This window comes from Talpa europaea, assembly GCF_964194135.1.
Source record: "Talpa europaea genome assembly, chromosome: 9".
NCBI lineage: Eukaryota > Metazoa > Chordata > Mammalia > Eulipotyphla > Talpidae > Talpa > Talpa europaea.
Window position 1 is genome coordinate 76742747 of NC_140076.1, and position 24712 is coordinate 76767458.

At 50.8% G+C, this 24712-nt stretch overlaps 1 protein-coding gene across 5 annotated transcripts; it reads right to left on the minus strand.

The window, feature by feature from the left end:
* Nucleotides 1-59: 59 nt before the first annotated feature.
* On the minus strand, nucleotides 60-23496 carry LOC311177527 (polyamine-modulated factor 1-like; the record flags this gene model as incomplete). 5 transcript variants are annotated; one of them, XM_084243640.1, is made up of 5 exons in its annotated part: nucleotides 60-600; nucleotides 2486-2681; nucleotides 3768-3865; nucleotides 5205-5310; nucleotides 23336-23496. In XM_084243640.1, 5 exons carry the CDS (start codon nucleotides 23494-23496, stop codon nucleotides 547-549), a joined length of 615 nt encoding a protein of 204 aa, XP_084099766.1. In that variant the 3' UTR covers nucleotides 60-546. The 5 variants fall into 5 exon arrangements, with proteins under 5 accessions (XP_084099766.1, XP_084099765.1, XP_084099769.1 ...); XM_084243639.1 differs by having other exon boundaries at nucleotides 3768-3868; XM_084243643.1 differs by lacking the exon at nucleotides 3768-3865 and having other exon boundaries at nucleotides 2486-2590.
* Between the last annotated feature and the right edge of the window lie 1216 nt (nucleotides 23497-24712).

The window sequence follows — 24712 nt, forward strand, 5'->3', positions numbered from 1 at the left end:
CACTGCCCCGCCTTGCCGGGAGGCTGTGGAGGTCAGCTCCAAGACCCACAGCAGCCAGAGGCAGACCATGGGAGGGGTCTTGGCCCAGGAGAGGCCCAGGCAGAGGAAGCATCCTCACAGATTATAGTGTGGGGAGGAAGTTTATTTACGGATGTGGGGAGAACATGGCAAAGGCCCTGGGGTTGGCCAGCAAGGGGGCAATCAGTGGAGACTGAAACCAGATTCCCAAGGCAGGGCCTGGGAGGCGCAGACCTGCAGGGCATGCACATGCTTGAGGGGGCGGGTCACCTAGAGGGGTGACTGGTGAGGATCTTCATGTGAGAAGAAAACAGTTGATTCTGAAGGTAATGTCAGTATGTGTAACCCAGAGGGAGCCCCAAAGGCACAGTGGTGTGGGACTCCTCAGGACTGGTCCTCCAGCAAGTTCCAGCACTGCTTAGGGACAGGGCCCCACTGCAGCTGTTCCCAGAGGCAGCTCATCCCAGGCCAGCACGCCAGCCACAGGCCCTTGACCTTGACTGCCCTCTGCTCCCAGGTCTGGCCGCCTCACTCGGGCTCCCGCAGCACAGCCAACAGCTCCTTCTGTTCTCTGTGCAGAGCCTGAAATCAGCAGAATGAACAAATGTGGACATTCAAACCAATCAAGCTGTCCTTGATTCCATGCCAAGTGTCCCCTGAGGTTGAAAGGGAAGGGGTCTGGAGCTCATGTCCAGGCCCAGTGGGGCATGCTGGGAAGTTCCCCCTGCTAAGCAGGAGTTATGGCAATTTGGGTGCCGTGACCCATGTAGGCTGAGCCTCCCCAGAGCAGAGCTGGTCCTCATTAGGGCCCCCAAGTTCCCCATGGCCCTCCCCTTTTCCCACCTGAGGCCCCAACAGGGGAATCAGAGCAGAGGAATTTTCTTGAATTAAGTAGTCTTTCAGCTGGGCTACCAATACTGAACCATGATGAAAACAGCTCTCTAAAGCTCCCCTACTAGAGCCTCACGAACACAATCCTGCAGGCCCACTTCAAGCAGCGGCTGGGCCCCGGATCTGCGGGGTAAGGTGTGGCTGTAGGAGCAGGGAGCTCTGAGCCCCCTCACTATAGATGACTTATTCAGAGCTGGCCGGCCCTGGGAGCATTCGTTACTGGACCAGTACAGAAGCATGGCCTTGCTGGGGAGGGGGTGCTGGCCTTAAGGAGGTGGAGTAGCAATGCAGAGCAGCATTTTGCCTAAGGACCCAGCAGGGTGGCCTCAAGAGCACCAAGACACAACTCAGAGCTGTGGAACCAGCCCCACCAGACAGAACCAGGCTGAGGGGCCAGGAGGGCCATGGTGTCTGCAGCTCAGTCCCCTGCTGCTGGGGAGACAGCGGGGTGGAGCAGGGGACTGAGCTGGGTCCCTCCTCCTGCACAGGACAGGCCTTACTGAGCAAGGGTGGCTGAGCTGACTGGTCTTGGGAAGAGGCGACCAAGATCCCACATGGGCGTGGGGCCCTAAGACACAGCAGGGCCTGCCTCAAGAAGGGAGCAGCCAAGTGTCTCTAAGTAGACAAGGTGACTGGCTCAGTGACAGGTTAAATGAAGCGACAGTGTGTTACCGTCAAGCCCGCCTAGAAAGCCTCTTTTTTTGTTTGTTTGTTTTTTTTTTTTAAGATTTATTTATTTTATACTCGAACTGGGGTACAGGCCAGATGTGTGGGAGGGTGAGAGGATTCACCAGAGATAGAGCAGGGAACAGAACAGGCAGACTGACGAAATACACTGCTGAGGCAGAGCAGTGGGCATGACAGGAGAGGTCTTCTGCACCATGTGGGATTCTCGCCAGCCAGCCGGGATCCAACCCACGCTGCAGAGGCTGTGGACAGCTTCACAGTGCAGCGCTCAACCGCCTGCGCCACCAGGGAGGCCCCCCTTTTTTTTTTAGATTTATTTTTTATTTATACAATAGCTGGGGTACAGGTCAGAGGCGTGGGAGGGTGAGAAGATTCACCAGAGACAGAGTGGGGAGCAGAACTGGCAGAAGGACGGAAGACATTGCTGAGGGGAGCAGCGGGTGCGACAGGAGAGGTCTGCCGCGCCATGTAGGAATCTCCCTGGCTGGCCGGGAATCGAACCCGCACTGCAGAGGCTGTGGACAGCTTCACAGCACTGTGCTTAACCCGTTGTGCCACTGTGGAGGCCCTAGAAAGCCTCTTTTGGAAGCATGTTGCGAGCCAGTAAGAAAACCTGTCTCATCTCTGCAGCCACACCTGCCACCCCTGTCACCTGCCTGATGACCCTCTGCCCAAGTCACCCACTTGGTCCCAAGAGACACGGGGCAACTTTCAAACATTAAAGTCACCCTCCCAGGACAGGCAGGGCTGCATAGAGGGCACACTCCAGCTTGTGACACTTTACAGGCCTGAGCAGTGGTCACACGGGGAGCTACAGAGGTAGGCTGGCTGACATGAGGAGCAAGTGGCTGCCCTCCCTGGGGCTCCTTTCTCTGCTCAGGGCACTCACCTGCCAGGCCTGCTGCTGCGCCCAGCTCCGCAGCTGCAGCTCCTCTACCTGCTTGCGCCCGGCCAGGATGGCGTCTGCCAGCTGCCTGTTCTCCACCTCTTGCTTCTGCACGCGGCGCTGCAGGGTGTCCCTCTGCTGCAGGAAGTAGGGCAGCAAGGCGCTGCGCATGTCTTTCTCTGGGATCCCGCTAGGGCGCCTGGGGCCACGATGGGCAGAGAGGATGGGAGGGGAGGACGTGTGGAGCGAGGGCTCCACTGTCAAGCCTATTGGGCACATGCCCCCTCGGGTCTCAAGGTAGGCTGGCTTCCCAGGCCTCACGGTGGTCCCATCTGCCTCCCAAGACCCAGCTGCTTGGCCCCTGCTCTGCATGGGACCACGGACCTGCTGTCCCTCTGCTGCAGTGCCCAGGCATCCACCAGGCCTTACCTCAGCCTTCCCCACCCTAGACCCATTCTCCTTCCCACCACTGCCACGCCAGGGCTAGAAGCCACTTTTTAGCCCTGCTACTGTCCCTGTGACCACCCACCCTGCTGCGCACCCGGCCATCAGAATGTGAGCTGGAGTGACGGGGGCAGAATGAACCGTCTCAGGCCCAGCCCGGCAGACATGCTGGCTCATGTGGGCGGATACGGAGCAGGTGTGGGAGGTGAGGTTAAGGGCGCCAAAAGCCCAGAGGGAAGAGATGGGTCCGTTCTGATGGGGAATGGGGTAAAAGCCCCTCTGGGTTCTTTAAAAAAAATGATTTTTCAGTTATAAAATTTAATCCTCTTAAGTATTAAGGTCAAAAGCACAGGAAAGGCATCTTCTCCCCTGGCCTAGGAGCCTGCACTGACAGGGGAGGGTTGTAGGAGGCAGAGTCAGGCGGCTCGAGGTCTTGGACGGACGCCTCTACTCTCCACTCCTCACCCCGGCCCCCTCCTCTGCACGGGACACAGCAGGCAGCCCAGCCACCTGCTAAAGCGTCAGCTCCAGGAGAGGAGGGGCTTGTGTCTTGTTCACTGCTGAATCTCTGGCATCTAAAATAGTTCACAAGAATATACTGGATGCTCCCTAGATACCTGCTGAATGGGCAAGTGAAGAAAAACCCATGCCCACCCGGCCTAACCAACCCAAGATTCCCTCCATCCCTTCTCCCCCAGGCCAGGTGGTTCTGAAGTGAGCTCCCCCAGGAAGCTTTCCCTTGGGGGGCTTCTCCTCCCCTACTGGGGCCATTTTTCACTGGCTTGGGCTACTGTTTGGCATTTGTTTGAAAGGTGGCCTCTTTCCTGTGAGCCCCTCTTACCAGGCCGCCTCCTTTTGATCTTTGCCTTCTTCCACAATTGTATCCAAGGCGTTCAAGATGGCTTCCAGATTCCCCTCCACTTTGATTTCAGAGATTTCCTCCTGAAGAGGAGGGAGGAGATAACAATTGTAAGGATTCCAAAGAAGCCCATGTAGAAACACGTAAACTGCTAGCAACACTTAGTAAGATTTGACTAATTTCTTTTTTCTTTTAAAGATTTTTTTTTATGCATACAAGAGCCAGGGTGCAGGCCAGAGGTGCAGGGGGTGAGAAGATTCAGCAGAGACAGAGTGGGGAGCAGAACAGGTGGAATGACCAAAATACACTGCTGAGGGGAGCAGCGGGCAAGACAGGAGAGGTCTGCTGCGCCATGTGGGTAGCTCCCTGGCCGGGCATTGAACTCGTGCTGCAGTGGCTGCCAACAGCTTCATAGGTTGCATCTTAATTCCTTGTGCCACCAGGGAGGCCCCAGATTTGGCTAATTTCTCTTCTGTTTCTTTATATAAATATTCCAACTTTTCTATAACATGTGACTTTTATCATTAAGAAAATGATAAAACAGGGCCTCCCCGGTGGCGCAGTGGTTGAGCGCTGGGTTGAGAAGCTGCCCGCAGCCTCTGCAGCGCTGGTTCGATCCCCAGCTGCTCCCCAGCCACCGGAGGAGGGTCCCACATGGCGCGCAGACCTCTCCTGCCGCCCGCTGCTCCCCTCAGCAGTGTACTTTGGTCCTTCTGCCTGCTCTGCTCCCCGCTCTGGCTCTGGTGAATTCTCTCACCCTCCCGTGTTTCTGACTGTACCCAGTGCTTGTATAAATAAATAAATAAATCTTTAAAAAAAAAAAAGAAAGAAAGAAAATGATAAAACAGAACACTTAAAAAGCCTGCAGGTGTCTCTCCTTCTGCCATCACCTCTGAATGCTCCGGCCGTTGCACTTGCCCACACCCATGGCATCTTTTGCAAACACCACACACATTTGGATGCTTAGTAGGCCCATTCTGGAATGTAACAGCACAGAAATTTAACTCTAGAGAGATCACAAATCCTGAGTTAGGAATGGGATCCTCTCGGTTTTTACACTCCCTGTGGGGAGCTGTTTCACTTTATCCAACACTCTGCCAAGCAGCTCCCTGTGCCTTGGCTGCAGCAGATGCTGGAGAGACAAAGAGGCGAGACCCCACCCTGTCCCTGGAGCTCCCAAGGGCTAGTGGAGCAGACGGCACATAAACCTGCAATTATGATACCGGACAAGGAGAGAAGGGGCATTTAAGATGCCCACAGCACAGCGGGGGAGGGATGACGGCCCAAAGCCTGTTGGGCTCAGAGGACAATTCTGGGGGTGAGGCCAAGGAGGGGCCCAGAGCCAGGTCTCTGCCCTCAGGACTGACAACCTGGAGACGGGACTCAAGCCAACGGCGCCTGCTGGGTCTCGCCACTCACCCGGATGGATGTCTGCAGCTGCGTTATAAACTTGTCGTAGATCCGCTGTGTCAGCTCAGGCTGCAGCTGGTAGAAGCGCTTGTAACAGTCAGTGAATCTCTGGTAGCTGGAGGGAGGGAGAAGGCAAAGGCGAGTCGGGTCCAGCATGGTTCTTGCCTGGGCACCGCTGCCTCTCATCTCCAAGCTCGGTCTACTTCCTGCCCTGGCTAGAGGCAGTGGCCGCAGAACGTCTCACTGGCAGCTCCAGTCACTGGGGATGGCTCAGGGCTCTATTCCCCTCTCAGTGGTACCCCACTGGAGTTCAGGGACGTCCCCTCAGCGTGGGTCACAATTCATTCAGCCCCAGTTCTTAAACTTGACAGAGCTTCTAACCACCAGGAGGGTTTATTACAATTCAGCTGGCTGGACATGCTCCCTGGAGTTGTGGCTCTGGACACCTCACTGAGAACCTCTGGTCGCTCAGACCCCTGGCAAGGCTATGGGACAGGGTACATGGTCACAGGGGGCTGGGGTGGCAGTGGGGCATCCCTTTCTCTTAAAAAGAGCTGCATAAGGGCCTCCCCAGTGGCGCAGAGGTTGAGCGCTGGGCTGTGAAGCTGCCCGCAACCTCTGCAGCGCCGGTTCGATCCCCGGCTGCTCCCCGGCCACCGGAGGAGGGTCCTGCATGGCGCGCAGACCTCTCCTGCCACCCGCTGCTCCCCTCAGCAGTGTGTTTCATTGGTCTGCCTGTTCTGCTCTCTGCTCTGGCTCTGGTGAATTCTCTCACCCTCCTGTGCTTCTGACTGTGCCCAGTGCTTGTATAAATAAATAAATAAATCTTTAAAAAAAAAAAAAAGAACTGCATAAGAAGAAACTATTTCTGAGGACGATACTATAGCCAGGACACTGGTCTGAAGGTAGTCTGCACCCTGGGAAGGCAGCACAGAAGGAGACAAAAGGGGTGTCTGAAAGTACCACCAGGGAGGCACCCTGCCTTGGGGCTTCGGGCTAGTGAGGTCATGGATTTCTCTTATGTTTCAAGCCATTTAAAATCAGGTCTAGGGTCTCCCCTGTGGCGCAGCAGTTGAGCTCCGGGCTGCAAAGCTGCCCGCAGCCTCTGCAGCGCCAGTTCGATCCCCGACCGCCAGCAACGGTCCCACATGGCGCGGAGACCTCTCCTGCTGCCCGCTCCTCCCCTGAGCAGTGTATTTCGTCAGTCTGCCTGTTCTGTTCCCCGCTCTGGCTCTGGTGAATTCTCTCACCCTCCCACGCTTCTGACTGTACCCAGTGCTTGTATAAATAAATAAATAAATAAATAAATCTTTAAAAATAAATAAATAAATAAAAATCAGGTCTATCCTTCTTGGCCTTTTGGCTAAGATCAAATGCACTATCTGTTCTTATCAGTTTAAAATCAAGTCTGTGTCAGGGGCAGCGAGAGTGCCATCCATGCATCCTCGCAGCCAGAGGAACCAAAGAGAGTCTGCGCACTCCCAGCGGCCATGCTTCTCCAACAAAGAAACTCAAATAAGTTACATTTCCTCTCCCTCCTTTTCTTGTCCATCTTTCTGCCTGCTCCCTTAGGCCCTTCCCCTGCCCCAGATATTTGAGTCACTGCCCTATGTGGGTTGCTCAGGGATGTGCCCTTCTGGAGCTTCCAGAGAGGCAGAGGCAGCAGCGGGGAAGGGTGTCCGTGGGGAGGGCTCTGAAGAAAAGGGCCATGGGCTCAGAGTATCATGGGGATCATGTTTAGGCTGGAAGTTCAAGTGAGCTGCAGAAAGTGTGTCACCAAGGAGCCTCAAACACGTCAAAGCTCCCATCTATGCTTCACTGCGGGGCCCTGTGGGCCAGGCTGGGGGCCCCTGATGAATGGGAGTCAGGTACGGGAGACTCCACAGTACCCCACGGCACAGCCTCCAGCCCTGCCAAGGGAATCACGGCCGGGCCCCTCTGTTCCCACAATTCTCCAGCCCCCTAACCAATTCCTATCCCCCAACAAAGGGATTTGAAACAGGGGGAGCGAGGCAGCGGTATGCTGGCGTCCCTTCACAGTGGCTCGCAGGAGAAAATTGTGAAATGTTCAGGAAATCCAAGAGACAGTCATTAAACAGAGATTATTGAGTGTTCAATCGCACCAACATAAACGAGTTATGTTAAAAATAAAGTACTAACTACTCCAAATATACGATTTCCTGACCATTCCACCATGTTTTACTTGGCTCTTGGGGGACTTCCACGGTGTTTGTCTGAAGAAACACTGTAGGAAGGTGCGCTGTGGCCCGCCTTCACTTGCGTATTTAGTGGCATTATGTTGGGAGCTTCAGAAACAGTGCAAGCCAGGGCGCAGTCTGCAGAGCCGGCTGTGAGCATCCCCCCTGTGGGTGAGGGGGACAGTCTCACCACTAGATGGTACAAGTTTGATATCGGTACACTTGGGGGCCAGCCTCGGTCCCGAGAGCAGGGCCCCAGACATCTGGTTGTTTTGCTGCTGCCCCACAAGCCACGCAGCCTGTGGCTACAAAGAGGACACGTGACACCAGGCCAAGGAGGACTGGAGTCGAAACTGGGTAATTATGGCTTGAAACGAATTTGGCTTGGATGTGGGAGATCCTGTTTCTCCTCCCAGCCAACTCAACAGGCAGAGGGCTGAGCCAGGCCCTCTCCTCATGCAGGCCACTGGCAGCAGAGAGGGCAGAGGGCGGGGTGCAGCAAGTTCTGCCCACCAGAGTTGCCCGTGAGATTCTTCCCATGTCCCACCGGCATGTGAGAATCCACTGAAAGTGAAGGAAACCCACCTCCACCCCCCATATACACACACAGGCATACAAATACATAAGACAGGGAGCTCAGGCCTCAAGGACAAGGTGGAAGGCAGGCAGATTCGAGGCCAAGTCAACGAGAATGGGAGGCAAGTCCTGCCCCCTGCCCGGGGGTGGCTGCTGCACAGCACAGGGTGAGGGTAAGGCAGACAGCAGATATGACCACACTAAGATGATCGCCACAGGAAGTTTATGTAACATCCATCAATTCATATAGATACAAATAAAAAGTCTTTTTCTTGTGATGACAATTCTAAGGATCTACTCTCTTAACTGTCAGGGGACCATTCAATAAGGTTAAAAACTAACCCCCCACTCCTGACCCAGCAGGCTGGTTTGGGAGGCCGGAGAGATGAGGGAATGGATAAGGCTGCCTTGGGGACAAGGCCACAGACCAACTACCACATCTGGAAAAGCCAGCCCAGCTCCAGGATTATAGAAGCAAAGGCCAGGACATGTTTCTATGTCAAAGGCCAAGACCAGACATGCAGATAGCAAGTGCAAACTGGTGCCCCAAGTTAGAAAGCCCATGAAAACAGAGTTTAAGAAAGGCTCAGACCTCTCATCTGGTCTGCTGCTTCTCTTAGTAGTGTATGTCAATAAATCCACCTTTTCTGTTCTCCACTGTCTCAGGTGGATTCTTTCATCCCAGCGCCTCTGGCCTCACCTGGACATTTCTCCCCACTACACTAACAACTTCCCAGCACAGCACACAGCAGTGTTCATCAGGCGATGCATCAAGCCTCAGGACTTACCTGTCTCGTAACTAGAAGTTTGTGGGTGTTGACACCCCTTCTTCCGCTTCCCCTCCTGTTGTTCCTTCCCCTGTGACTCCTTCCCTGAGAACCAACACAGACTTGGCAATGGCTTGAATACCACTGTGGGTTTCCCCTAAATTCACAAGCAGGAAGAGCGATGCACTCTAGAAACATTCACAACCATCGAAACTGCTGATTTTATCTTCTCACCCTGCTGCAATATCCTTGTGGACAGTGGTGCCATCACAATGTCAGCAGGTCTCCAGGGTGCCCATAACAGGATACGCTGCAGAATTGTCCCCTCAGCCCTCTTCTTCCCTGCCCCAAGGCCCTGGGGGTAGGTGCTAATAGAATCCCACATGGCCGCTCTGCCAAGTCCCCCCTCTGCCCCTTCTGGAATAGCCTTGGCCTTCTAAGAGTACATTGGGGCCACCCAGCTATTAAGTTCTGGGGACACACTGCCTGTACTTTTGCCTGCATTAAAATCCTATCTCTGCCACCAATCAATGAAATGATCTTTTATTTATTTTTCAAAGAACTGGGGCATAGGTCAGAGGTGCGGGGGTGAAAGGATTCACCAAAGACAGACTGGGGTGGGCCTCCCTGGTGGCACAAGGGGTTAAGACACACTGTGAAGCTGTCTGTAGCCTCTGCAGCACGAGTTTAATCCCTGGTTGGTCAGGGAGCAACCCACATGGCGCAGCATTTTCCTGACTTGCCCACTGCTCCCCTCAGCAGTGTACTTCGGTCGATCTGCTTGGGGTTTTTTTTTTTTTTTTTTTAAAGATTTATTTATTTATTTATACAAGCACTGGGTACAGTCAGAAGCACAGGAGGGTGAGAGAATTCACCAGAGCCAGAGCGGGGAGCAGAACAGGCAAACTGACAAAATACATTGCTGAGGGGAGCAGTGGGCATGGCAGGAGAGGTCTGTGGCACCATGTGGGACCCTCACCGGTGGTCGGGGATCGAACCAGCGCTGCAGAGGCTGCAGGCAGCTTCGTAGCCCAGCGCTCAACCGCTGCACCACCACGGGAGGCCCTTGATCTGCTTGTTCTGTTCCTGCTCTGTCTCTGGTGAATCCTCTCCCCGCCACACCTCTGGCCTATACCCCAGCTCTTGTATAAATATAAATAAATCTTAAAAAAAAAAAAAAAAAGAAAGAGTGGGGAGCAGAGCAGGCAGCTCTACTGATATACACTGCTGAGGAGACCAGCAGGTAAGACAGGAGAGGTCTGTTGTGCCATGTGGGTAGCTCCTTGGCTGGGGATCAAACCCTGGCTGTATTGGTGATAGTGCTGAGACTTAACCCCTAGGTCACCATACAGGCCCAACAACTGAGTGGTCTTGGCCAACTTCTTTACCTCTTTGAGTCTCAGTCAAATGGGAACACCAAATAGGTACACTTCACAGCATTATTACAAGGATTTAACGAGGTTACAGACATAAAGCATGAAGCACAGGTGGGGCACATCAAAATGCTCCACATCAACTATGATTATTATTACTATTCTCAGAACAGTTCTCACACCTGTCAGATCAAGAACAGGTCAGTAACTTGGCTCAGCAAAGGTGAGAATCTCTTTCCCTGAAGAAGACAGGCACTTGATGAGTGCATCTTGGCTGCAAATGCACGTGCAGATACCAACCCCACTGCAGAAAGAACTAAGTGGCCCCCACTACAGAGAAAAGCCCCCGGAAGGGCTACATCTATCATCAATGAAAAGAGGTTTTAGAAACCACATTTACTGAGTCTCTAAACAGAGATGACTGTATTAGCTGATTTTAAGCTATTTTTTCTCTCCAAAACACTTATTATGTGATATCTGAGATGCTCCACTGTTTTTGAACTCACTGAAAAGGCATTTCATTTACTGCACTAAAAATTTACTGTAAATTGAGTTGTCACTTAAGTTTAACTTTATTTAAGTCGAGAATCAAGGCTTGTTGGTCTGCCAGCTACATGTGCAAGTGAGCTGTGCAGGTCACCAGGACAGGGGCAGAGACCAGCAGACGCTAGTCCGTCCGTCCACAGCAAGGCCTGCCCTGCACAACTGAACACAATTCACACACAGGCCGCCAGAGGGCGCGTGGGGTCCAGCGCTTCGGTCCTGCTAAAGGAATGGCGGGCAGGCAGCTCTCTGCCCGAGGGTGACTAGGCAGGTGTTTCTCTTCACAAAACTTTTCCCTTTGCGAAGCTGCAGCAGCAGCTCCTTCTGACTGCTTATGTCTGTGCAAACATCTTCTCCTTTCCTTTTCCTAATAACCTGTCCTTTTAAAATTAATAATAATAAGAAGAATCGGTCCTCCCTGGTGGCGCAGCGGTTGAGCGCTGGGTTGCGAAGCTGCCCGCGGCCTCTGCGGCGCCGGTTTGATCCCCGGCTGCTCCTCGGCCACCGGAGGAGGGTCCCACATGGCGCGCAGACCTCTCCTGCAGCCCGCTGATCCCCTCAGCAGTGTACTTTGGTCCTTCTGCCTGCTCTGCTCCCCGCTCTGGCTCTGGTGAATTCTCTCGCCCTCCCAAGCTTCTGACTGTACCCAGTGCTTGTATAAACAAACAAACAAACATAAATAAATAAATAAAACATGCCTCTATTTAAAAAAAAATAAGAATAAGAAGAATAATGGTGGGCAGAGCAGACAAATAGAAGCTGGGGAATGTTGGGACAGAAATTCGCGCTTTGCACCTCCCACACCCACCTGTATAGTTACCCAGTTTCATTAAGAAAGGTTTCTCTGGTGGCCTCCCTGGTGGCGCAAGGGTTAAGACGCAACCTGTGAAGCTGTCTGCAGTCACCGAAGCAGAGTTCGATTCCCGGCCAGCCAGGGAGCAACCCACATGACGCAGCAGACCTCTCCTTGTCTCTGCCGCTGCTTCCCTCAGCAGTGTATTTCAGTGTCAGTCTGCCTCAGCAAAGGTTCTGTTCCCCACTCTGTCTCTGGTGGGCCCTCTCACCCCCCACACCTCTGACCTGTGCCCCAGCTCTTGTATGCATGAATGGATGAATGGAAGAAAGAGGAAAGAAAGGGAAGGAAGGAAGGAACATTTCTCTGATCCAATGCACACTGGCAACCCAAGACTGACAAAAAAAGAGGGGAAAACCAGAAATGTTTCTTGATGAAAATAAGATGCCAGTGACTGATGATTTTTAAAAATCTTAAAAATTGGGCCTCCCTGGTGGTGCAAGGGGTTAAGCGCAGCACTGTGAAGCTGTCTGAAGCCACTGTAGCACAAATTCGATCCCCGGCCAGCCAGAGAGCTACCCACATTGTGCAGCAGACCTCTCCTATCTCGCCTGCTGCTCCCCTCAGCAGTGTACTTCGGTCAATCTGCCTGTTCTGCTCCCCACAGTCTCTGGTGAATCCTCTCATCTTCCACACCTCTGGCCTATACCCCAGTTCTTGTATGCATAAATAAATAAATCTTTAAAAAAAAACTTAAAAAATTAATCATGCCTTTAAATTATTAGGTCTCAGGCTAGTTTAACTTTTTTTTGGGCTTTTTTAGGATTTATTTATTTATGCACACAAGAACTGGGATACAGGCCAGAGGTGTGGGGGATGGGAGGATCCACAAGAGACAGAGTGGGGAACAGAACAGGCAGATTGACTGAATACACTGTTGAGGGGAGCAGCGGGTGAGTCAGGAGAGGTCTGCTGCCCCATGTGGGTTGCTCCCTGGCCAGGGATCGAACTTGTGCTATGATGGCTGCAGATTGCTTCATAGGTTGCATCTTAACCCCTTGCGCCACCAGGAAGGTACCTAATTTAACCTTTTATTGCTTAGATTTTTTTGGAAATTGCTAGGAATTTAGGATTGAGAATCTGCAACTACAATATATTTTTTGGGGAAAAAAAGGAAGAGAAGAAACTTATTTGAGAGATATTAGTATGAAGTAAAAAATGCTTATCAGGGTGATTAAATTAATTTATTCATCTGACAAACACTGAGCACTGACCCTGTGCCAGCAGAACTCAGTGGTACAAATTCAAAGATGAGACAGTATGATCCCCATCCTCAAAGGGGGTACTGTTGTTTTTTTAATTATACAGATAAATCCCCAGGAAAAAGAGGATGGCTGGCCAGGAGGGCCTCACAGGGTGCTCAGGGAAGACTCCCTGGAAGAAGCACCATCTGAAAATGAAAAGAAGTGGGAGGGGCCAGCAGGCAGCAGCAGGCCGAAGCAGTTGTGAACAGCTTGCAGTGCAGGCATGTCTGTGATGATGTGAAACCTCCAAAGGCTCCCTGACAATGCTCAGCACCAGGCGATGTTCTAAGTGCTCTATCTATGGAGACATGTTTCATCTTCACAGTGATTCTGTGAGGCAGGTTCTAGTATCATCATCCCCACTTTTCAGCTGAGAATCTCAGGTAGAGAGCAGCTTGCCCGGGGTCACCAGCTGGGACACGGTGGGGCCACTTGGCTCTGGGCCAGGTGCTCTGTCCCCTAAGACACCCAGCCTGTGGGGTGGTGGGGCGGGGACATCGGTCAGGGCCAGACACACAGACTCCAGACTGTGTCTGACAGGAGTAGCTACAAAAGCAGCTTTAGCAGGTGGGATACGATCAGATTTGCACTTTGGAAAGCTCCTCAGGCTTTGTATGAGGAGGGCCTCAGGAGGAAGCAGAGCAGAGCAGACGGCTGACACAGCGGGGGTGGCAGGAGGAAGGCGGCCTGGAAACACGAAGAGAGAATCAGCACAAGGGGCTGAGGTTCCACACCACAGCGTGATGAGTCATCCCCATACAAGAGAAACGAATCACTGCAGTGGCACGTATCACCCGCACATTTAGAGGGGGGGACATTTCCAAGGTACTGTTTAGTCAGCAGCTTGTATATAAACTACTCCTTTTCCTGTGAAGAACCATTTCCTATGAACACCAACAGTCGTTGCCACTAGTTTAAAACTAGCTCATGCATGTTTGCAGCTAGCGCTCTTCCCTTGGCCACTGTTGGACACGGGCATCAAGTAATTTACAGAAATCATACTCCTCACCGCACATACAGGCTGGAAGACCAGACCAAGGCAGGCACTGGCCACCCTAGCAGCCAAGAACTCGAGCACTGTGCCTATCCATCTCCTCCTGCTCCCGTCGCCCCTCTGGACTGACTGATATCACATGGGCCCTGCAGTGGGGTATCCTGTGGCAGATCCCACTTCCTCTGATAAGTGCCGGTGGTCACCCACCTGGGTCCCACCAACACCTCTAACCCATTGGCTCTCTTGGTGGGTCTGATTCGTGACAAAGCGCAGAAAGGGGCGAGCCGCATCTGCTTACTTTAGCTAAACAGAATGGCTGAGAAGCAGGAGGCTGTGAGGACAGAAAAGAACCCTTTACTTTCTCAGGACGAAGCAGAGGTCGCACATGACAGGCCCCAGCAGGGTCAGGTTTCTGTTCTGCAACCTGAGAGCGGGGACTAGGGAGTCTGTACCTCAGCTGATCTGATCAAAGGGAAACACCCTGACTGACCAGGGGGCTTGAGTCTGTGTGCCCCGTCAGAGATCCCAGTGAGGCCAGACATTGTCCAGTCACTCTATTTATATGAGATATTGTGCCCTCCTAGTTAAGGTAATATTTATCAAAAAAATATGCTGTGTTGTGGGGGAAATCATTCTAGAGTCTAAAATACCCCTTTGTGAATAAATCAATGTTTACTACTTAGAGACTCAGGTGTGAGTATCTGGTCTTTGGGATTGAGGACTTTTAACCTAAGACTTCAGGGGAGGGTCAAGTCTTAGGTTGTTGGAAAAGTCATGACATATTTTTTCTGTTTTTCAAGCAAAAATCCTTCATAACCCAATATTTTAATGCATCTTTAAAGTCTGTGTTCATACTCATTTATGAGTCCTTTCTATGTGGAACTAACTGTTCCTTCTGAGTCAAATGAGGGGAAGGATGGCCCAGCAGGGAGAAGCTGCAAGTAGAATGAGTGGGTGGCCTCGTGCTGCAAAAGAGCTTGCATGCATGGTGTCTCTGCACTTGCAAGCAGGTGCAAGCCACAGCCACAGCCCTGACCTGGCTAGAGTGGGCGAGGCAGAGGAGTGAACAGCCTCAGACGCTGTGCTAAGGAGCTTATGTTTGACTCTGGAAGCAACCCTGAGCAAATTAAACATTTTAAGCAGAAGGACATGCTCAAATTTGAGCCACAGACTGCAGGAAGGGCCAGGCTAAGGCTGGAGGGCCAACTTGGAGGTTGGTATAACAATCCAGGGAGATGGTGAGGGGCTAAATCAAAGGAGTTGTTCAGGAAAGGAGGAGGTTGAGGAGAAAGGCTTGGTGGTTGACTGGACGTGAGAAGCAAGAAGGGGTGAACAAGGACTCCAAAATCTCTGGCCTAGTAAGTGGGTAAATAGTGAAATCCTATTTCTATCATACTGAGCTTGATGGTTCTGTAGGACACTAAGCATTGATTGCTTGTAGTAGAGAGCTGGCGAGGAAGGTCAAAGCTCAGGTGATGTAGCTTGGCAATCCTCATTCATTCCAAACCTACATTCTCAGTGTCTGTTATGTACCAGGCACTGTGATAAGCAGCAAGGAGAGTGTCATACAAGACAGAGAAGACCTTGTCCTCGAGAACTGTACATTTTATATGGGGCAGATGACAAACAAACATGCAAGCAGACAATAAAATTACACACAGAAGCTCCACTTCTGCTGCTCGGCAGAATTATGACACGAGGGAATAAAACAAGGTGTCATGATAAAGAATAACTGTGGCTGGGCCTCCCCGGTGGCACAGCGGTTGAACGCTGGGTAGCGAGGCTGCCGGCGACCTCTGCGGCGCCGGTTCGATCCCCGGCTGCTCCCCGGCCACCGGAGGAGGGTTCCACATGGCGCGCAGACCTCTCCTGCCGCCCGCTGCTCCCCTCAGCAGTGTACTTTGGTCCTTCTGCCTGCTCTGCTCCCTGCTCTGGCTCTGGTGAATTCTCTCGCCCTCCCGCGCTTCTGACTGTACCCAGTGCATGTATAAACAAAGAAACAAACAAACAAATAAATAAATAAATAAAACATGCCTCTATTAAAAAAAAATAAAAATAACTGTGGCTTTAGAGAGGGTCAGGGAAGAGACGGAGAAAAAACATTCCTGGGGGAGCAAGTAGCAAATGCAAATGCCCCGATGGCAGGGAAAGCTCTTGACAGTCCAGGAAATGAAACTAGTATGACCGAGTATGGTTGGAGGGAGACACAACTGGGGGTTTGGTAAGGGGGCTTGGACAAGGAGCAATGGACAGCCACTGAAGGGCTTTCGGCAACAGCAAGGTATCAAATGTGAACATTCACGTGCAGAGGTGAAGTTAGGACAGGTAATGCTCGCAGATAAGGGACAGTGGATGGGAATCTTGCATGATACCACTACACCAGCGGCGCTAGGGACAGTGGATGAAGCCCAAGAAGAGGCAGCCAGTGAGGTAGAGGAGCAGAGAACAGTGTTGGGAACCAATGGAGAAATTTTCAAGACAGAGAAGTGGTTTTCAGAGTCCAATGCTACGGGGAGAGAAAACAGGATAAAGATGAAAAAATATCCACAGGATTTAGCAACAAGGAATATTAATGACCTGGAAAGGGCTAGTCTTAAAGGAATGGCGGTGAATTGCTCTAAGCTGAGACCACCACCGGACGTGGACAACTAGAGCCTGGAATGTAGAGACCTGAAGCCAAAGCCAGGATACAAAGGGAAGGCAACTGAAGGGGAGGCAGCCTGCAGCATACAGCCAAATTTATAGACGGAGAAACTCCTGCCTGGTGGCCTCAATATTCTCTACAAACCAGGTATTAGGATGATTCCCTGAGGGGGTCGGGCAGCAGGAAATGGGCCAGAGAGAGATTAACATTTTCAACAGCTGCCCTGGAGAAGGGAAGAGAATTGGCTGGGCCATGAGGATCAGCAGCTCCCCCAGCCCCCAGCTGCCACCTAAGACCACGGTGGGTGACTCTAGCTGCTCAGCAGGCTGGATGTCAGGGCACAGGGGTGTAGACTACTAAACTTGGGGTTTTACCAGGCTGGAAGGGAAGGGGGCTCAGGTGGCCAGAAAGAGAAGTGTGTCAGCTGCCTTATGGATCCAACTGAACCCCTCCAGAGATCATGATTTCAATCCGGGACCTGTTTCTCCACCCCTCCACTCTCAGTGGGGAGTGTTTCTTCCCATCAGGCCAAACACCATCCTGAAGAGTCACATGTTTCTCAGTTCTGTTCCCCTTTCCCTCGAGTTGCCCTCTAATCCATTCTACTCACATCCATTCACATCTCTCATCTGCACCACATCTCTTACCTGCCAGACGGCTGACGCTCCAGCCACAGGACTTTGGGCTGACAAGCTTTCTAGGACACACAAAATGCTTTAGACTTAAAAAAAAAAAAAAAAAAGCCAAATTCAAAAAATAAAAGCTCAAAGTCAAACTAGTAGTTATCTTAAATGAATACAAAATATAACATGTCAACTAGTCAACGGCAACTTTAATATAATTAGATAAAAATTATATTTAATAGGGGATGTGGATGCTTTTCCTCCTGGATTACTGCTCCTCAAAGGACATTATTAACAGAGTTAACATCTAATAAGGATATTTCCTTTTTCATCTGAAGCTGATAAAGGGGCCTCCCTGGTGGCGCAAGGATTTAAGATGCAGCACTACGAAGCAATCTGCAGCCACAGCAGCATGAGTTCCATCCCGGGCCAGGGAGGGGACACACATGGCGCAGCAGACCTCTCCTGACTCGCCCACCGTTCCTCTCTCAGCAGTGTATTTCAGTCTGCCTGTTCTGTTCCCCACTCTGTTTCTGGTGAATCCTCTCACCCTCACATCTCTGGCTTGTACCCCAGTTCTTGTATGCATAAATAAATAAATCTTTATAAAAACTGATAAAGGATTGCTCTTTAGACTATACTGGAATCCCAGCAAATCAAGATTAAAAACCCGTATTTTTTATTTTATTTTATTTTTTTTTATTTTATAGAGGCATGTTTTATTTATTTATTTTATTTGTTTATTTTGTTTATACATGCACTGGGTACAGTCAGAAGCGCGGGAGGGGGAGAGAATTCACCAGAGCCAGAGCGGAGAGCAGAGCAGGCAGAAGGACCGAAGTACACTGCTGAGGGGAGCAGCGGGCGGCAGGAGAGGTCTGTGCGCCATGTGGGACCCTCCTCCGGTGGCTGGGGAGCAGCCGGGAATCGAACCAGTGCTGCAGAGGCTGTGGGCAGCTTCGCAACCCAGCGCTCAACCGCTGCGCCACCGGGGAGGCCCCCTATTTTTTTTTTTAAAGATTTATTTATTTATACAAGAACCGGGGCACAGGCCAGATGCGCGGGAGGGTGATAGGATTCACCAGAGATAGCAGGGAACAGAACAGGCAAACTGACGAAATACACTGCTGAGGGGAGCAGCTGGCGTGACAGAAGAGGTCTGCCGCGCCATGTAGGACCTTCACCGGCTGGCCGGGATCAAACCGGCACTGCAGAGGCTGCGGACAGCTTCACAGTGCAGCGCTCAACCGCCTGAGCCACCAGGGGAGGCCTTATTTATTTTTTTTAAAGATTTATTTATTTATGCATACAAGAGATGGGGTATAGGCCAGAGATGCGGGGGGGGGGGGAGTGAGAGGATTCATCAGAGACAGAGACAGAGACAGAGGGGGGAATAGAACAGGCGGACTGACTGAAATACACTGCTGAGGGGAGCAGTGGATGGGACAGGAGAGGCCTGCCTCGCCATGTGAGTTGCTCCCTGGCTGGCCCGGGATCGAATGTATGCTGCCGAGGCTGTGGATTGCTTCATAGTGTGGTGCTTTAATCCCCTGCACCACCAGGGAAGCCCTAAAAACCCCTATTTAAAAAAACTTAAGGGCCTCCCTGGTGGCGTAAGGGGTTAAGCACCGCACTATGAAGCAATCCGCAGCCTCTGCAGCACGAGTTCGATCCCCAGCCGGCCAGGGAGCAACTCACATGGCGAGGCAGACCTCTCCTGTCCCATCCGCTGCTCCCCTCAGCAGTGTATTTCAGTCAGTCCGCCTGTTCTGTTCCCCACGCTGTCTCTGGTGAATCCTCTCACCCCCCGCATCTCTGGCCTGTACCCCAGCTCTTGTATGCATAAATAAATAAATCTTTTTTAAAAATTAAAAAAAAAAACATGAAAACAAGAACAAAAGGAAATGAGTAAGCAGTTCACAGAAGCTGCGGTCAAATGACTAACAAGTATATGAGGAGGGCCTCCCCTGGTGGCGCAGTGGTTGAGCGCTGGGCTGTGAAGCTGCCCGCAGCCTCTGCAGCACCGGTTCAATCCCCAGCCACCAGCGAGGGTCCCACATGGCGCGTAGACCTCTCCTGCCGCCCGCTGCTCCCCTCAGCAGTGTGTTTCAGTAAATCTGCCTGCTCTGCTCTCCCCTCTGGCTCTGGTGAATTCTCTCACCCTTCTGCACTTCTGACTGTACCCAATGCTTGTATAAACAAACAAACAATTAAATAAATAAATCTTTAAAAAAAAAAAAAAAAAAAACAAGTATATGAGGAAATCTCCAAACTGATGAGGAATCGGGGCAGGCAAGTTAAAACAATAATGAGATACCCCTTCACACCTGTCAGAGGGGCAAATGCTAGAATGGTGGATGCCCAGGGATGTGGGAGACAGGAATAACTTTTCCATAAAGCAATCTAACAATACACAGGAAGGTGTGAAACCTCTCTGATCCCTCTTTGATACAGATGTCAGAGAAATTCTAGTACAAGTCCAGGAGGGGACATACAAGGATATCCACCCTCGCATAACTTGTGGAAGAGGGTGTTAGAGACACCCAACTGTCCACGAGGCAGAACGGGTAAGTGCTGGATGCAGACCATGAAATGACAAGCAACTCTGAGAAGCTCCGAACCATGTTATAGTGCATGGTGAGATTTTTTTAAATGGTATTGAGTGAAAAAAGATGTGAAACGTAATTATCATTCACAGAAACTTGAAACATACACATATAAAACATTGTTTTAGAAGGTTACAAACATATTAATATGTCACTGTTTTGCACTTGTGTTGACCCAGATCCCTCTCCTCACTGCTCACAATTCCTTCACACTGAGTGGTTTTTTTAATCTCATCATTTTTTAAAAAAAGATTTATTTACTTATGCATATAAGAACTGGGGTATAGGCCAGAGGTGCACGGGGTGAGAGGATTTATCAGAGATAGAATGGGGAACAGAACAGGTGGACTGACTGAAATACACTGCTGATGGGTCAGCTCCCTGGCTGGGGATCAAACTCCTGCTGCAGTGGCTGCCAATTAACCCTTTGCAATACAGGGAGGCCCCCTGGTGGTTTTTTTTTTTTTTTAAGATTTATTTATTTGTGCATACAAGAACTGGGGTACAGGTCAGAGGTATGCGAGGTGAGAGGATTCACCAAAGACAGAGTGGGGAGCAGAACAGGCAGACTGACTGAAATACACTGCTGAGGGGAGCAGCGGGTGAGACAGGAGAGGTCTGCTGCGCCGTGTGGGTAGCTCCCTGGCCAGCCAGGGGATTGAACTCGTGCTGCAGAGACTGCAGATAGCTTCATAGTGCTGTGCTTAATTAACCCCTTGTGCCACCAGGGAGGCCCCTGTCTTTTTTATGGCACTGGAATGTCTACTCCAGGAGGCCAGGGACCTTTCTGTCTTGATCACTGCTGAATATCCAGCTCCTAGCACAGCCCCTGGGACACTGTAGATGGTCAATAAATATATGCAACTGAATAAACTAATAAATGGACATATAGGCAATAGAAAGTGAAAACTAAGAGAAGGAGAAAGGAGGACAAGTAGTAGGAAAAAAAAAATAAGACAAAGGAGGAGAACCTTGCCTAGACATATAATGATGGTATCATGACTGGTCCTTAAAAATAATTATAAATTATTTTATCAATGTCAAAATTACTTGTCAAATGGTAAGAATGTCATCACCTGCCTGTCCATCCTCCTCTGCTTTTACTCTCCCACTGATCACTATGTTGTAGCCAAGAAGGCCTTTGCCAATTCCTAGGCTATTCTTACCATTTCAAGGCCCTTGCACAAGTGGTTTCCTTTGGCTACATTTTCTCTTAGTTCTTCCTTCAAAAAGTCAGTTCCTTATCATTCTTCAAATTTCAGCTCAACATCACTTCCTCAGAAGGGGTTCTCCTAACCTTGCTATGTAGTACTTTCCTTTCCACCAAGTTGCGATCATATCACTTATTCATTATCTTACCAAGTTCTGTGATTATTTTGTTTATGCATTAAATGTAAGCTCCAAGGCATCTTGTCTTCTTTAAAGCATCCCCAGCACCCGAGAGAGTAGACACTCAAATGTCTGCTGAGTGAATCAGGGTGAGGAAATGGATCTTTAAAAAAAAAAAAAAGATTTATTTATTTATGTATACAAGAACTGGGGTGCAGGCCAGAGTTGTGGGGTGAGAGGATTCACCAGAGACAGAGTGGGAAACAGAACAGGCAGACTGACTGAAATACACTGCTGAGGGGAGTAGCGGGTGAGTCAAGAGAGGTCTGCTGCGCCATGTGGGTAGCAACCTGGTCAGGGATAGAACTCGCACTGCAGTGGCTGCAGACAGCTTCACAGGTTGCCTCTTAACCCCTTGCGCCAGCAGGGAAGCCTGAGGAAATGGATCTTAAGGTGTCTGTGTAGGACAGGTTGAATAATAAAACCAGAAGGGGGGTCTCCTTGGTGGCCTGGGGGTTGAGTCTCAGGGCTATCACTGCTAAGGCCTGAGTTAGCTCTCCAGCCAGGGAGCTCACCCACATGGCACAGCAGACCTCTCCTGTCTCCCCTGCTGCTCCCTCAACAGTGTATCTCAGTAGACCTGCCTGTTCTGCTCCCCACTCTGTCTTTGGTGAATCCTCTCACCTCCCCCCCAGTTTCCCCACCCCCGACTTTTCTGGCCTGCACCCCCTCTCTTCTATGCAAAAAGAAATAAAATCTTAAAAAAAAAAAGCAGATTAGGAGAAAACAGGAGTCTTGATGAGGTCAAAGAACTGGGGAGGAGAGAGGGCTGGAAGGAGAGGTTTGGTGCAGTTACAAATGACTGGTCTCTCAGATAAGAATTAACAAGTTTGTCTTCCCCCATCTCTTGCAATGTCCCCCTTATTTGACAAGTTTGCCTTTTTTATGACCAGTCTCTCAGATTAGCATTAACAAGTTTGTCTTTCCCATATTTCTTGCAATCCCCCCCTTGCTTGATAGTCTTCTTGCATTCCAAGGAAAAAGTAAGCTGGCATCCACCCGGCTCCACGCTGACCCCTTCCCTCTCCCCTTTGCAGACCCTTGCCCATCTTCCCCCCTTTTTTCCCTTTGTATAAATACCCCCGCACTCTGCCAAAGTGCAGGACTGTTGTCTTTCAGACATGAGTCTGCTGCCCTCCTCATTTGTCGACAAATTAAACCACTTTCCTTTTCCTCAAACTGAAGGAAACTGTGGGCATATTCGGTATCAGCTTGTGGTCAAGACACCAACTTCCTGGAAATGCTGTTAAGAGTTTCAGCATTAATGTGCTGGGATGGTGGGATCATGGGCAGAACTGTTCCTTTAAAGTGTCCAATACTGTTACAATTTGTTCATGTAAAAAAAAAATTAAGGGGCCTCCCTGCTGGTTCAAGGGATTAAGCGTCAGCACTATGAACCTATCCGCAGCTACTGCAGTACCATTTCGCAGGCCAGGGAGGTGACCCACATGGCACAGCAGACCTCTCCTGTCGCGCCTGCACTGCTTCCCTCAGCAGCGTTCAGTGGATCCACCTGTTCTGCTGCCCACTCTGTCTCTGGTGAATCCTCTCTCACACACTCACATACACTCCTCCCTCTGGCCTGCACCCCAGCTCTTGTATGCATAAATGAATCTTAAAAATAAAATAAAAATTAAGGCAGAAAGCGCTTCTACGGTAACAGTCATCACACTACCCAGTTAAAGAAGGTATTATTTCCATAAAAAGAACTAAAACACAATGCTTTCTATGTGGCAGGCACTGTTCTAAGCACCTTAAGCGTATTTATTCATTTCTTGTTTTACATTTTCAAATGCAAAAGGTTTTCAAACGCAAAGGTTTATTAGGAAAAGGAGACTGAAAAAAGAGAAACCTGTATAAAAACATATGGGCAGTCTTGCCAGGGGAGCTACTATTGATTCGATTATCAAAACGCCCCGTTGAAAAGGGTGCCATTGTGCCATTTTCTTTTGAGGAACCCTGGTACTGAGCGGTTAAGCCTGGCTCACGCCCTGCTGCGTCAGGATTTGAACCCTGAGCTAATTCCAAAGCCTGTGTTTTTCCTGCCACCTGGAGTTTCAGCAGTAACTGGGCTTGCTGGCGCCCCCGGGTTACGGGGACGGGCGAACACCACGTGACTTCCGGGAAGGGCTTGTCCTAAGCGCGGCCAATGACCCGCCAGCCCGAGGCCCACATGACTGCGTGCGTCCGGCCGCCACGCTGGTCTCGCGTAATCAGCCCCCCGCGGGACAGCCCCCCTCTTCTCGCCCCTTCACCTCCTGCGAGAGTTGCCTTCCTGCGAGAGTTGCCTCCCTGCCAGAGCTGCCGCGGACTGGCTTCCTCCACCTTACCTCCCCGCGGCGACCAGCTTCTGGAGAAAAGTGTCCACCATGGTGTCCAGCAGCTTCACCCTCGAAATGGCGGGGCTGCAGGGCACAGATTCCTGGGACGAGGCCTCAGGCCCTTTTCCCTCACATTCGTTACCTACGTCGACGCGGCTCGCTTCGGCCATGTTGAAGTCGAACCGCCAAATCCGAGAGACCCGGCCGGCCCGCCCCCCGGAGCCCGCGATTGGCCGCCGCGGAGTGCCCGTCACCGAGCCCGCGGCGGGAAGGGAAAGGGCGGGCCGGCGGCTCTGCAGCGCGCACCTGCCGCTCCCACCGGCGAAAAGAGCGCAGGCCAAAGCTTAGGGCTCAATAAAAATTTTTAATTACATTTCAAAGACTTCTTATAGTGCAGTAGTGAATGTTTGCTGTTAATTTTCACAAGAGTCCACTTTATCAAATGTTTACTACAGCTGCATTTTCATTCCCCTGTCCCTCTACAATTCCAGGTTTCCCTGGCTGCCCGGCTTCCCAGAAGTTTCTTCCTGTTGTGGCTTGGAGCCAATACATCGCAAATTCCCAGCTGTCCAATCTGAGGTCCTGGGAAGAAGGAAGCCCACTGCCCCAACCCTGCCAAGACACTTTAATCAAACCCAAGCCGACTCCCTAAACTATTAGATAGGAAGGAAGGGTCAGGAGTCCCTTTCATTATTTACACATCGTCCTTTAAAACTGTGTATAGGGGGTAGGGGAGAGGCTATTTAATACTGTACAAGAAAATAAAACAGAAGGAAAGGAGTCTGGAAGGGAAGAAAACCCTAACACATGAGAGGTGGGGACTAGCTCCTGGTCTGACACTTCACCCTCTTCGCCACTATGAGGAAGGACTAGACAAGCTTCTAGGAAGGGAAAGTATGGAGCTGAAGAAATCGTTCTCCAAAGTCTCATTAGATAAGCTTAACAAGGAAGGAGGGACCCCTGGCTTCCATTATATCGTGATTCTTAGGGTTAAGGGATGACTGAGGGGCAGGGAAGATTCAGAATGGTCCAAGGGTCCAATCTTTGGATGATCATTTGTGAATAGAAATTGGAGGGCTCTTAAAATGCAAGGGACAAATAGAATTTAAAAATCAAGATAAATTAAAGGGAAAATACTCCTCAAAGATAAGGGACCAAGACAGGCAGCGGGGTGGTGAAGGTAGAGTAACATGTGTTTCAGCTTCTGATCTGGCAGGTGACAGAATGTGGGGTCGCCTTAAGAAACATCAAGGCGTCGGGTAGCTAGCACCTTTCAAATTGGCACCATGGCCTTTCCCAGGGGTGGGACCAATAAAGTTTGAAGGCTCATCTAGGCCAAATGTCTCAAGTAGAAATGCAGAGTTTGACATGCCCCTTCTCATTCCA